This window comes from Pseudophryne corroboree, chromosome 2 (assembly GCF_028390025.1).
Source record: "Pseudophryne corroboree isolate aPseCor3 chromosome 2, aPseCor3.hap2, whole genome shotgun sequence".
NCBI lineage: Eukaryota > Metazoa > Chordata > Amphibia > Anura > Myobatrachidae > Pseudophryne > Pseudophryne corroboree.
The window spans coordinates 763,451,325-763,465,724 of record NC_086445.1 but is presented as its reverse complement, the minus strand read 5'-3'; the positions used below and the strand labels follow the sequence as shown (position 1 = coordinate 763,465,724).

Below are 14,400 nucleotides of genomic sequence, written 5' to 3'. Positions count from 1 at the left end.
AATTCTTCAGTCTGCTAACATCTGTGACACAAGCAAGTCTTTCATTTACAGTTTGCCTGCTCATTGTGGGTTCAGTTGGCTGTTCCTGTATTGATACTTCAGTCTGTAACATCACACTACTATTCTTCTCAGCATCATTTCTCCAAGCCTGTCTCTGGGACTCTCTACTCAACATTATATCAGTGTGACCATCAATGGTGGTTGTTGTCCTAAGGGTAATCTCTTTAAGTGTTGGAGTTAGCAATGAGTCTCAAGTGCAGTGGTCAACTCTTGGTATTGGGAACTAGGTATTGAATCTATGTCTCTCTCTGAGTGTGTAGACTCCAGGCACCCAGCTCTGGTATTTAGGATGAACCATATTTAGTGGATTCCATTTTAGCTACTGATTACCTGGATTACCCTCTGTACAAATCCTGAGTTCTCAAATATTGGTTCCAGCTACATGGTCCAGAGATTCAAGGCTAGGGCTGGGTTCCTCTCAATTGGATCTAGGTGCTGGCTGGACCTTCCAGTAAATGCTGACCTCTCTGATGACCTTGGGTTATATCCTTTGTTGGTGTCTAATTCATAAGTAGGCATTTGATATACTCATCATGTTTCCAATACTCCTCATCAACTCTATCCACGGGACTCTCAAAACTGTGACATCTATTTCACCATTGGAGGGACATAATCCATATTTCACACATTGTTACATTCATGTTTTGTCTCTGTTATATAAACCTTTTGATATATACATTATTAATGTCTTGATTTGTATTACATATTGGTGGTGGAGGAAGTTACCGAGTTTACGCAGTTATAATCATAGGCAGGAGCTACTCTAAAGCCAATAATCTCACAAAATACATGTAAAGGGAGTTGACTGCAATAGAAATAAATAAGAGATCTCCAGCTGAAAATATTTATAAAGCTTTATTATGAGTTTAGATCTTTTCCAGATGATAATTCCTACTTTGACATACTTATAAGAAATATATTACGCATCAGGGACAGAAGTAGAAGGTGTCAAAGTTGAACAGCCAAAATAAATGAAGCTGCAAGTAAGGACTCCACACAATGCAGAAATATGTGCACATTTTCAAACACAAGTCAAAATATCGATGTCCTTTGTAACATCAAAAGTGTTATATGTTCTAGCTTGGAATTACTTGTGCTTTTCTTGGATCTTTGTGAAACACTTATACTTCTACAATTATTTTGGAAATAAGATAACAAAATTCTAACGGATGTTTATATCAGCAATACAGTACAAAATTGTCCGATGGCCAAAACCCCAGCAGGGCACTTCCATGCCCTGAACAGGTCCTCAGCATGTGTGATGTCGTGATGTCACAGAGGAGGAGGCCAGAGCAGGAAACTGGGAGCAAAAATTCATTTTAAGGATTCTCCGGTGCCTCTCTACACAGCATGGTGCCCTTCAAGGCACTCCACAAGCTGTATACACTGTAGGATCTACCAGTGCAGTGACTGTGCTGCCTCCTCAGCCTTGCACACTGGGTGGGGCACCTGTCGCACACCCCTACATATGGCCCTGCCCATGGTACTACATGTCAACCATGATTAGGATGATTTCACAAATAGTAATTGGTTAGTAAGAGGGTCAGATGCCGAGATACATGCAATTCACATACATATAATGCGTGTTTTTGCACAGTGCATGATCCAGAACCATGTGTACACAAGTACTGGAAATGTACGACTGAGTTGTACGTAAACCAAATGTATTCCACTTGTGACTGAACAAGTGAAACTGTAATGGGGCATTTATATATATGCTATGTTCAGTAAGGGTATGTTGAAGTGGTGGCGGGTTATATAGAGTTGTTAATTTTTAGAGGTTTTGTGCCACGGATAGGGTAGTGCAGTGAAACACATTGAAACATATGGATAGGGGCAGTATGGTCATGGAGATGCACACAACTTTGCATATGGGCTATATATACACAATGCAGGAGAAATTATGGCTGCATACTATATGCATTCAGCTACATCAGCCTCTTTGTGTTTATTTCAAAGTGCAGCATTAGAACTAGACCAGAATTCAACCTTAGGATAACAGATGGGAACTGCCATGATCAGAGGTGGCTCCTACCTTTTTTAGGTGAGGACAGTAGAGTCCCATGTCCCGGGACCCGGAACCTGCACAATGGAGCTGACTGGCGCTGGGTTTGGTGCACGCGCACTAGCTGCAGTTTAAGTGCACATGCGCAAACCCCCGGCCTCTGTGGACTGCATTGGCTGCAGCCCATAGAAGCTGGATTGGGGTGATGATTAGGCAGGGAGTGGCTTACTACAGGATGCCATCTCTCTGCTAAATGCAGCCTGGTCTGACAGTCCTGGAGGGAAGAAACACCTCCCATTGGGACTGCCTGTCCTGCGGATGACTGGCAGGTAGGAAGTCACATAGGCAAACACAGGAGGGGGGGGTTCTGGTTGCCTGTAAACTAGAGATGAGCGGGTTCGGTTTCTCTGAATCCGAACCCGCCCGAACTTCATGGTTTTTTTCACGGGTCCGAGCAGACTCGGATCCTCCCGCCTTGCTCGGTTAACCCGAGCGCGCCCGAACGTCATCATGACGCTGTCGGATTCTCGCGAGACTCGGATTCTATATAAGGAGCCGCGCGTCGCCGCCATTTTCACACGTGCATTGAGATTGATAGGGAGAGGACGTGGCTGGCGTCCTCTCCATTTAGATTATAAGAGAGAGAGATTTACTGGAGCTTAGGACTAGGAGGAGTACTGTAGAAGTGTAGAGAGTGCAGAGAGTTTACTAGTGAGTGACCACCAGACAGTGCAGTTTATTTAATATATCCGTTCTCTGCCTGAAAAAAGCGATACACACAGTGACTCAGTCACATACCATATCTGTGTGCACTGCTCAGGCTCAGCCCAGTGTGCTGCATCATCTATATATATTATATATCTGTCTGACTGCTCAGCTCACACAGCTTATAATTGTGGGGGAGACTGGGGAGCACTGCAGTGCCAGTTATAGGTTATAGCAGGAGCCAGGAGTACATAATATTATATAGTGAGTGACCACCAGACAGTGCAGTTTATTTAATATATCCGTTCTCTGCCTGAAAAAAGCGATACACACAGTGACTCAGTCACATACCATATCTGTGTGCACTGCTCAGGCTCAGCCCAGTGTGCTGCATCATCTATATATATTATATATCTGTCTGACTGCTCAGCTCACACAGCTTATAATTGTGGGGGAGACTGGGGAGCACTGCAGTGCCAGTTATAGGTTATAGCAGGAGCCAGGAGTACATAATATTATATTAAAATTAAACAGTGCACACTTTTGCTGCAGGAGTGCCACTGCCAGTGTGACTGACCAGTGACCTGACCACACTGACCACCAGTATAGTTAGTAGTATACTTATATTGTGATTGCCTGAAAAAGTTAAACACTCGTCGTGTGACTTCACTTGTGTGTTTTTTTTTTTTTTATTCTATAAAAATAAAACTCATTCTGCTGACAGACAGTGTCCAGCAGGTCCGTCATTATATAATATATAATATATACCTGTCCGGCTGCAGTAGTGATATATATATATTTTTTATATCATTTATCATCCAGTCGCAGCAGACACAGTACGGTAGTTCACGGCTGTGGCTACCTCTGTGTCTGCACTCGGCAGGCAGTCCGTCCATAATTGTATACCACCTAACCGTGGTTTTTTTTTTCTTCTTTATACATACATACTACTACGACATCTCTTTATCAACCAGTCTATATTAGCAGCAGACACAGTACAGTACGGTAGTTCACGGCTGTGGCTACCTCTGTGTCTGCACTCGGCAGGCAGTCCGTCCATAATTGTATACCACCTAACCGTGGTTTTTTTTTCTTTCTTCTTTATACATACATAGTTACATAGACATCTCTTTATCAACCAGTCTATATTAGCAGCAGACACAGTACAGTACGGTAGTTCACGGCTGTGGCTACCTCTGTGTCTGCACTCGGCAGGTAGTCCGTCCATAATTGTATACCACCTAACCGTGGTTTTTTTTTCTTTCTTCTTTATACATACATAGTTACATAGACATCTCTTTATCAACCAGTCTATATTAGCAGCAGACACAGTACAGTACGGTAGTTCACGGCTGTGGCTACCTCTGTGTCTGCACTCGGCAGGCAGTCCATCCATAATTGTATACCACCTAACCGTGGTTTTTTTTTCTTTCTTCTTTATACATACATAGGCCCTCATTCCGAGTTGATCGCTAAGAGTCATCGCATCGCAAATGTACGAAATGTAAGTATCTGCGCATGCGCAAATGCGTGATTACGCATGCGCGACGACATACGTACGACAACTGTGCAAAATTACTTAGGAAAAAAAAAGCCGTAACTGCCAAACGAAAACGAGGAGTGGCGTGGGCGTGGCGGAGGCGAGACTTCGCAATGCTCCGACATGGGCGTGAAAGTGGGCGTACTGTGTGGGAGTATGCAACTAGCACTGGGCGTGGTTTTCGCAAATAAACATTGTCGCTGTTAAAACTAACATAGGAAACCGTAGCAACATTCACGCAGCAGCAGAGTAGGTCTGCAGTTACTCTACATTTGCGAAGTACTGGTACAAGTGTGTATGCAGTAATTAGCAGTTAATTGGAGAGCACATTCATCTGATGTCCAATTACTTGTTAATTACTGAGCACATGAAAGTTACTAACCACCAATTGACTGAACACACATTACATGTTTATTCTACTCACATATTAATCTCACACACTGTCAAATAAGGTTGTTATTTGTGTTTACCTTGGTGTGTAAGCATTTTGTAGAAATGTTTTAATGTGTGTTAGACTACTAAATACAAACAAGTTACATTTTTAGATAAAGTTAGAGAATTCTGCTACATTCTTATCAATTAACCAACACCCACATAATGCAGCATACACTATGATTTAGTTTTAAAAGTCACAATAATATATGTTTATAATATCTGTCAATGTTTTCAATGATGTCATGTTGACCAAAGATATTTAATCAAGTTGTCGTGTCTGTTTTATTAATATGGACATTAAAGTGTGGTGCAAAGCATACCTTTTTTTTAAAATTATTTATAATTTTAAGGAGAATTAGCAGATTGGTCATCAAGTGTCTATATGTTGACCTAATCTTTTGGTAACTAAGATTTTGCTAATGCATTACCTTCAAGAAATTGCACACATTTGTAATACTTTTTTTTTATTACGGTAATAATATTACACAACATTTAAACATGGCTCCACATGAGTCTCACAGGCAGAGATAGACCAAGCACCAAGCAGATGGCACTGACAATAATTATATAGCAGAACTCAGTACTCTGCAAATTTCTGCTTCTGACAAAAGTATCTTTTAAATGCATAAATTAAACATATTACACACCCTGCCACACACAAATTTGATACCAAATGAAAAAGAATTAGTATCCACCACACAAACACAACAATACACAGCACACTAGTGAGAGGAAGATGGCTCTGTTGTTTGTTCAAAGAAACTCACAGGCTACAATTCCTCCAAACAGAAAAAAGACATTTCACTAAGAGGGAGTGATCCATTCTGGCCACACAAGCCAACTCCAAAATAACATAGAGGCAACTACAAAAACATGGGTGCTGCCCATCTGGAGAGACATCACTTTCTTCTTTTTCTCCCCGCCTGAGGCTGATCTTCTTTGCTTGGTCTGCGGAGTGACCTTCGTTGGGCCTGCCCAGTGGCCTGTTCTTCCTGGGCAGGGGCAGGGGAGGGAGCCGATGTGGTTGGCTCTCTGCCACTGTGGGCAAGGGAGACAGCGATGGCCTGGAGCCCTTGCAAGATGTTATTTGCAAGGCTTTGGTTTGAGGAGGCCAGTTGTTCTTGGGCCTGCCTGATCTCTGCCAGACCTTGGCAGAGTTGAGCAACACCTTGCTCAACACAGGTTCGGATCTCAGTGAGCCGGACAGCTATCTGGCTTACCTCCCGGATGACCCCGTCTTGAAATGTGTTTAGGCTCTCACCATACCTAGCAATTTCAAGCAGGATCTCCGGGATAGCAGAGGGTTGGGTGGGGGGGCCAGTAGGAACCTGCATAGGTGGGTTTTGTTGGCCCACACTGCCAGACCCACTAGGTCCCTCCACCTCAGCCTCAACCACATAACCGGCCTGTGACTCAAACTGTTCACCACCCTGTGCTGTGTTTTGTGCCAAGCAAATAGAAGAATGTGTGGGGAAAAAGTTGGAGTATAAATTAGTAAAAGATTCTAAATACAGTCCAAATTACAGACAAATAAATGTGTAAACTTACCTTCCAAGTCATGTCCCGTCAGAATCTCAGGCAGGTCCGTGTCCATATGAGACACCCCTTGGCCCTCCTCATAACCTACACAGTCCATCGCCATCTCCTCCAAGTCAGTATACTCCACAGCGACAGGTGGTCCACCCCCTGTAGCCCTTGAGGCATTCCACTCCGCAGCCCTCTTTGCCTTCAGGCGGGATTTGAAGTCGGCCCACCTACATATGTATTGTGAAAGAGGGACAAAGTTGAGTATTATTATTGGTTGTAGAAAATATATAGCACACATGTTCTGCTTGTGTTTGCTAGACAGAACATGATATGTAACTATATTTTTTGATCAACTTAGCACAGAAAATGGATTGTCAAGATGCACTTACCGTCGTCTCACTTCCTGTGATGTTCTGACGACAGAGCCAACTTCATTCACAGATTTTGTGATGTCTCTCCAGATGCGTTCTTTTGAAGCAGCACCCATGTTTTTTGGCCCTCTATGTATTTTGGCCATGGCCTGCGTGACCAAGACACGCAACTCCCTCTTAGTGAATGCAGGCTGTCTTTTTTTCCATCTGGAGGTAGCCTGTGAGGTTTCTTCTGGTTGGTCATCTCCATCTTCCTCCTCACTAGCAGCATCTGTCTGCTGTGTTTGTGTGGCTAAAGTCAATTCTCCCTCAGTTTGCTCACTATGTGTGTGTGGCAGGGTATCCCCACTCAATTGTTGAGGTTCAGAAGCAGAAATTTGCAGAGTACTAGGTCCTGCCTCAACATCCGCAGAGGCGGATTCTAACAAGCGCCTTTGCCACTCTAAGCGTTGTTTCTGCAATGCCATCTGCTGCTCTGCAATGCGGTCTAGCTCTGCTGCGATTTGCTCACGAGAAGCCATGTTTGTGATGTGTGTACGCCGAGGTGTGTGCGCTTATATACCTACGTGCGAATCGTTAATTCACACAGGTGTACACTATTAATCTGGTGAATGATTGCACTGCTTATTTAAGGGCCGAGTTTGCACGCTGTGAGTGTAGGTAGTTTGGAGTTTCATTTGTTTGTTGGCTTGTGCGTGAAGGTGCTAGTGGAATTTGCAGAGTGAGTAATTGTCAAGCATACCTTTGTCCTTTCGTTTGCGTGTGGAATATAGACAGTGTTGCATTTTTTATGCAATTTTTCGTTTGTGAGTATTGTGGAAATGTTATTGTTAATTTTTGGAAGTCAAAGTGTTTTATTAATGTTTTTTTGTTAAATTATTTAATCCCATATATATTTCGCAAGTCCATTTGTGAAAATAAACCTGTGCTTATTATTTGTGACTATCATTTGTGTTCTCTTGTAGGTGCTTGTTTTTGGGTCATATAACCCTTTGATATTTCTTTGGATTGGTGTGCTAGGGAACACCAAGTTTTCCTTTCTTTTTGAGCAGGTAAGTGTCCTTGGCCTGTATTGGTGGCTGTTTGTTTTAATGGTCTGTATGTTATTTGTGACTATCATTTGTGTTCTCTTGTAGGTGCTTGTTTTTGGGTCATATAACCCTTTGATATTTCTTTGGATTGGTGTGCTAGGGAACACCAAGTTTTCCTTTCTTTTTGAGCAGGTAAGTGTCCTTGGCCTGTATTGGTGGCTGTTTGTTTTAATGGTCTGTATGTTATTTGTGACTATCATTTGTGTTCTCTTGTAGGTGCTTGTTTTTGGGTCATATAACCCTTTGATATTTCTTTGGATTGGTGTGCTAGGGAACACCAAGTTTTCATTTCTTTTTGAGCAGGTAAGTGTCCTTGGCCTGTATTGGTGGCTGTTTGTTTTAATGGTCTGTATGTTATTTGTGACTATCATTTGTGTTCTCTTGTAGGTGCTTGTTTTTGGGTCATATAACCCTTTGATATTTCTTTGGATTGGTGTGCTAGGGAACACCAAGTTTTCCTTTCTTTTTGAGCAGGTAAGTGTCCTTGGCCTGTATTGGTGGCTGTTTGTTTTAATGGTCTGTATGTTATTTGTGACTATCATTTGTGTTCTCTTGTAGGTGCTTGTTTTTGGGTCATATAACCCTTTGATATTTCTTTGGATTGGTGTGCTAGGGAACACCAAGTTTTCCTTTCTTTTTGAGCAGGTAAGTGTCCTTGGCCTGTATTGGTGGCTGTTTGTTTTAATGGTCTGTATGTTATTTGTGACTATCATTTGTGTTCTCTTGTAGGTGCTTGTTTTTGGGTCATATAACCCTTTGATATTTCTTTGGATTGGTGTGCTAGGGAACACCAAGTTTTCCTTTCTTTTTGAGCAGGTAAGTGTCCTTGGCCTGTATTGGTGGCTGTTTGTTTTAATGGTCTGTATGTTATTTGTGACTATCATTTGTGTTCTCTTGTAGGTGCTTGTTTTTGGGTCATATAACCCTTTGATATTTCTTTGGATTGGTGTGCTAGGGAACACCAAGTTTTCCTTTCTTTTTGAGCAGGTAAGTGTCCTTGGCCTGTATTGGTGGCTGTTTGTTTTAATGGTCTGTATGTTATTTGTGACTATCATTTGTGTTCTCTTGTAGGTGCTTGTTTTTGGGTCATATAACCCTTTGATATTTCTTTGGATTGGTGTGCTAGGGAACACCAAGTTTTCATTTCTTTTTGAGCAGGTAAGTGTCCTTGGCCTGTGTTGGTGCCTGTTTGTGTTTTTTAAAATTGTTGAGCTTATGTTTTTTTTCCTTTTGGCTAAACCAAATTTTTTTTTACCAGGATTGATCTGCAAAGTAGTGTTTGTCTTTCCTGGTCTAGCTACTAAATGCCTATTTTTTTTTGTTTGTGGTTTTTTATTGGTGTTTGTGAAGTTTTTTATGCAGAGAAATGTACCCAAAATTTTTTTTTGGGAATTGTAAAAATAACATATGTATTTTTAATTAAATTTGTTCTTTATTTTTTATTTGCAAAATTGTTTTACATTTTGGACATGAATTCAACACAGAAAAAATGTACGCTCCTGCAGTAAGTTGACACCACATTTGTAAAAACATTTTATTGTAGTATATTTGTCAAACTTTAGTTTTGTATTCTTCATCTTTGTTTTTTTTGTTTTTTTCAAAAGTGTGTGATGTCAATATATATTGCAGCAGAAGCCCTACCTCCCCAACCCACGCCAGCACTCCCAACCGCAAGCCCCACAACCACAGCCGGCTCCTCATCAACCAAGGCAACGGAGGCGTGCTAGGCCACCAATTTTCCGAACCCGTGTCCTACTTTTTGGGATGCCAGATGATGTGGTGGTGCGTAGATACCGGCTGCCACCACATCTAATCCTAGACACTCTCTCCATAATAGAGAGTGATCTGGAGTCTGAAATTCGGTATCCTACAGCAATACCACCATTGACACAATTCCTTGCAGTGTTACATTTTTTGGCTACAGCCTCATATCAGCATGTTGTGGGAGACCTGGTTGGCATGTCGCAGGGCCAGTTCAGTAAGGTCCTGCGGCGTGTCTGCCAGGCTTTCCTAAAGCGGGTGAAGCAGTTCATTGATATGCCTTTGGATGTTGGTGCCCTAGATGTGGTGAAGCGGCAATTTGCGGAAGGTGGTAGTCGCTTCCCACATGTTATTGGGGTTGTGGATGGCACACATGTTGCTATTCAGCCACCAAGACATAATGAAGAAATTTTTAGAAACAGGAAACTGTTTCATTCTCTGAATGTAATGGTTGTTTGTGGGCCATCCCTCCAGATCCTTTCCCTGAATGCAAAGTTTACTGGAAGTTCCCATGATGCATATGTCATTAGACAATCAGGGATATGGCAGAGATTAAGATCAAGTCAACGAGCAGACATGTGGTTATTGGGTGAGTTTTTGCTTTAATTTTTTAAACAAACAAAAATAACTTGACAAATATACTATTTTGAAATATTGGATTATCTACCAACAGGAGACCGTGGATATCCTTGCACCCCCTGGCTCATGACTCCTTACCGTAATCCCAGGCCAGGACCACAGATGGCATTTAACTCCGCGCTTACTGCCACTAGGCAGCTGGTGGAGCGCACAATTGGTGTCCTTAAAGGGCGGTTTCGTGTGCTCCACCGCACTGGTGGCGACATCATGTATTCGCCGGAGATGGCAAGTAAAATAGTGGTCCTGTGCGCAATACTACATAATATCGCGGTAAGGAGTAGTGTAGAGCTTCCTCAGGCAGAGGAATTGCCTGATGAGGAGCCAGGGGTTGGTCCACGCTTCGGTGGGGGGAGTGTGACACGGAGGGGGAGCCTAGTGAGGGCAAGAATTGTTGCAGAATATTTCTGGTATAGTGTTTTTATATTTTATATTTGCACAAATAATACAACACAGTATGCTTATGTTTTTTAAACCATGATTGCATTTTGTATGATCTTGTAAAGTGATTGGGTAAGGCTTTTGTTGTGTTGGAATGGGTAATTGATTTTTTTAACAAAAACCAAAAACACGTTAAGCTTACAATGTTTATTTAGAAATTTAAATACTGTAATGTTAATAAATAGTGTCCTTATTTATTTTATATCCTCAAATCCTGATTATGTAACCAAACACACAAACAAATGATACTCAATGTTTCACACTTTGTGACTGTCCAGCTGAATGATCACACGAACTGTGGTGAGTACACAGATATGTATAGTAATTTTATCTAAAGTCTGTGTCTCTGTGTGTGTTTTGTTTTCTTAAATTTGTGTTCAAAACATTTTCGCTTCTGCTAATGCGAATTTCCGCTCGTGCCAAATAACACTCTGCTCTTCACAGCATTGCAAAGATCAATAAAGTTATTAGAAATGACAACATAGATTTTTGACCAATCACATGCTAACAGACACTATAAATATATGCCCAAATAAGGAAAACGCCATTGCCATGATGCGTGCAGCACCGTTCACCAGGCGGGAGCTCCGCGTGCTGGTTGCGGTGATGGACCGCCGCGTAGGCCGCGTTGGGCGCTTCATCCCCAATCGGGTGAAGCGCGAGGCCTACGCGGAGGTCCGCCGCCTGCTGCGGACTCGCGTCCGCAGCAGGCGGACAATCATCCAGCTTGAAAGGAGGTGGAGTGATCTCCGTAGGCGGACTCCCGATTTGTTGGCGGAGATCCGCCAGCAAATTCGTGCGCTGCATACACGAAGTAAGTTACCTTACATAAGTTCAAAGTCCTAAATTGTGCTAATGTGTGATTTTCCAAGTTTTGGGCTTCCGGAATTTATGTAACAATTGTTCAATACAATGAGCACTGCAGGGGAAGCATATGTAACATGTGCAGAGAGAGTAAGTTTTGGGTGGGGTGTGTTAAATCAGGTACAAAAATTTGCATTGCTAAAATAAAGCAGCATGTATTTACCCAGCCCATAATTTAAAAAACATACAAAATCGAACTCTCTCGGCACATGTTATATCTGCCACCCCTGCACTGCACATGCTTTTGGCCAATTGCAAACTAAATTCCTGCTGTAATCCCCTTGGATTTGCAGACATTTTACAGTAAGTGGTAGGCTAATTGCAACCTGCAGTGCCCTTTTATGGAAATTAGGACACTGTGTGTGGTTAGGTAAAACAGTACTGACTGTAGCAAAGTAACACCAAACAAGTGCATGTTTACAAAAAATAAGAAGCAGGCAGGAAAATATTCCAAAATACTTGATCAGTGCTGGCTATCTAATAAGGTGCCTTGAATAGTAATCTGGTGATGTTGCCTAGACCAATCACTATGACTCAATTGCCTAGATTAAGGAATGAGCTTCAAAGTAAAAGTTTGGACTCATTTTTTTTGCTGTGGCCAACATGAAGAGGATCTTAACATGTTTGCTTTTCTTTGAAACAAAACAAAGAATTTAACAATGAACAGAACATTGAGAAAACAAATTGATTACTATGTAATTTCTCATGTTTAAACAATTTGTACAATATTATCATTCTAGGACAACAACAACGGCAAAACTCCCCACCCCCTTCCCCTTCTCACTCCCCCTCCCCTTCTCACTCCCCCTCCCCTTCACAGTCCCCCTCAGCTTCCCAGTCCCCCTCAGCTTCCCAGTCCCCCTCAGCTTCCCAGTCCCCCTCAGCTTCCCAGTCCACCTCAGCTTCCCAGTCCACCTCATCTTCCCAGTCCCCCTCATCTTCCCAGGCCCCATCAGCTTCCCTGGCCCACTCCACTTTCCATTCCCCTTCTCACCACACCTCTCCATCTCTTTCTGGGACCCCTTCTCCTCCTTCCCATACCCCTTCTCCTTCAAATTCAACATCCCAATCTGAACCCCCCTCACCCTCTATTGCTTTAACTTTTTCTCCGCCCCCCTCGCCCTCTCAATCAGACCCCCCCTCTGAAATTGGCAAACAAATCCAGCCTCCTTCCCCCATCCAGCCTCCTGCCCCAATCCCTCCTCCTTCCCCAATCCCTCCTCCTTCCCCAATCCCTCCTCCTTCCCCCATCCAGCCGCCTTCCCCCATCCAGCCAACATCCCCACCCAGTGAATGGGCAGAGGAAGCCCCTGCAGACCGTTCCGGGAGTCTGGATGTTGCCGTGGAAAGTAAGTTTATTTTAATTTATAAAAAAATGATTACCCACTTACACTTACAATGCCAAAACATGCAGTGTTGTAGTGTTTGAATTCTTGGACCCTGGACAAATATTTGAAAAATTCAGCATGGTGTACATGTTGCCTTTACATATTTGTGAGTGTCATTATATGTACAGTGTGTATGTGTGCAATGTTTTGTGTGTCCACTCTAGGTTGACACTCATTAGGTAGCCAGGGTTGGCAGGACAACAGGGTTTATATGTGTTATTTTGTATGGTAAACAGTTAGACCTGAGTGGACTTTAGTATGTTGTTGGGCTTTTACACTTGGGCCTGTGTAGTCTGAATATTTACACTTACAAATCACATGCTTCACTTTGTTATGCAGCCTAATGACACACTGATTTGTTGTGTGAAAGTGACATTCTCAAAATTACTAATTGTTCTAGTCAAACCGGTTTGCACTTATTTAGTAAGGGCAGCTTTCATGGAGTGTGGGAATGCTATGATATGTTGGCCTTCTGAAGATGTTGATATGCAGTGTGAGGAGGCAGGACCAAACCCCTTTAAAATAATCTAAAAACATAAAAAAGGTAATGAATGCCAACATGGTGTAACAGTGACGAAGATAGAACATAACTTTAACATGGGATGTCGCCCATAACAACCAATACAAAAAATCTTTAGAATTGTGGAACCACTTCTACAAGATATTAAATATTTTTTGGCTTGTTTGCTATGGGCAACGCTACTTCTTAAAATGAACTCACATAGTAGCAAATGTAGCCCATGGTCTTTAAAATTGGACTAAGTAACCAAAAAAGACTGAGCAGGCTTGCCTTTTTTTAAGCTAATGATTGTACCATAAAACAGTCATGATGTATCAACTTTGCCATTAAGCAGGCCTGTCCAAACTGCGCAACTGCAACTGTTGATAAACTACACATCCCAGCATGCCCTTACACAGGTTTGGCATTCCCTGGCCCCAAAACTGAGTCAACGCATGCTGGTATATGTAGTTTCACACAAGCAGGAGGAATGCAGTTTGGACCTGCATGCATTAAAGTGTGCTTTGTGCCTTGCTTGGATAATAAGCAATGTGAGTAAGTTATTAATGTTTATGTTATCTCTTAATTTCAGATGTTGCCGTTGGAGATCCAACATCAATACAGTACATTTGTACACATATGAGGCAGCATCTCCAGGCCTTGTTGGAACTTGTTGGGGACCTGGAAAAGTTATGTTAAATTTTATTTAGACAACAAAAAAAAAAAAAAAAACAAAAAAAAAAAAAAAACTTTGTTAAAAAAATAAAAAATAACATTCTTATACTTTTGCGGCTCCTTATTATTTATTAATGCAATAAAGGAACACCAGATTGCATAACAAACATTTCTTACCTTAAACATTTCAAACATCTAACGTAACTTATTTTAAAAGAACAACTAAAACATGTTATTGGCAAAATAAACATGCAAACACCTTCATTCACAAACAAAAACTCAACTTTAATAAATTCAGAAAACTCATTAGAACAAGCACATTGCAAACATCTATATTTATATTAAACATGTTAATAAAAGGAGGCTCTTTTATGGCTACAAAGTGTTCTTCAGGTATTTAAA

The 14,400-nt window shown here is 41.9% G+C and overlaps 1 protein-coding gene across 1 annotated transcript; it reads left to right on the top strand.

The window, feature by feature from the left end:
• Positions 1-10,578: 10,578 nt before the first annotated feature.
• Positions 10,579-14,031, top strand: LOC135051196 (uncharacterized). The gene is made up of 3 exons (XM_063957310.1): positions 10,579-10,872; positions 12,177-12,785; positions 13,916-14,031. Exons 1-3 carry the CDS (start codon positions 10,815-10,817, stop codon positions 14,020-14,022), a joined length of 774 nt encoding a protein of 257 aa, XP_063813380.1. The 5' UTR covers positions 10,579-10,814; the 3' UTR covers positions 14,023-14,031.
• Positions 14,032-14,400: the final 369 nt, after the last annotated feature.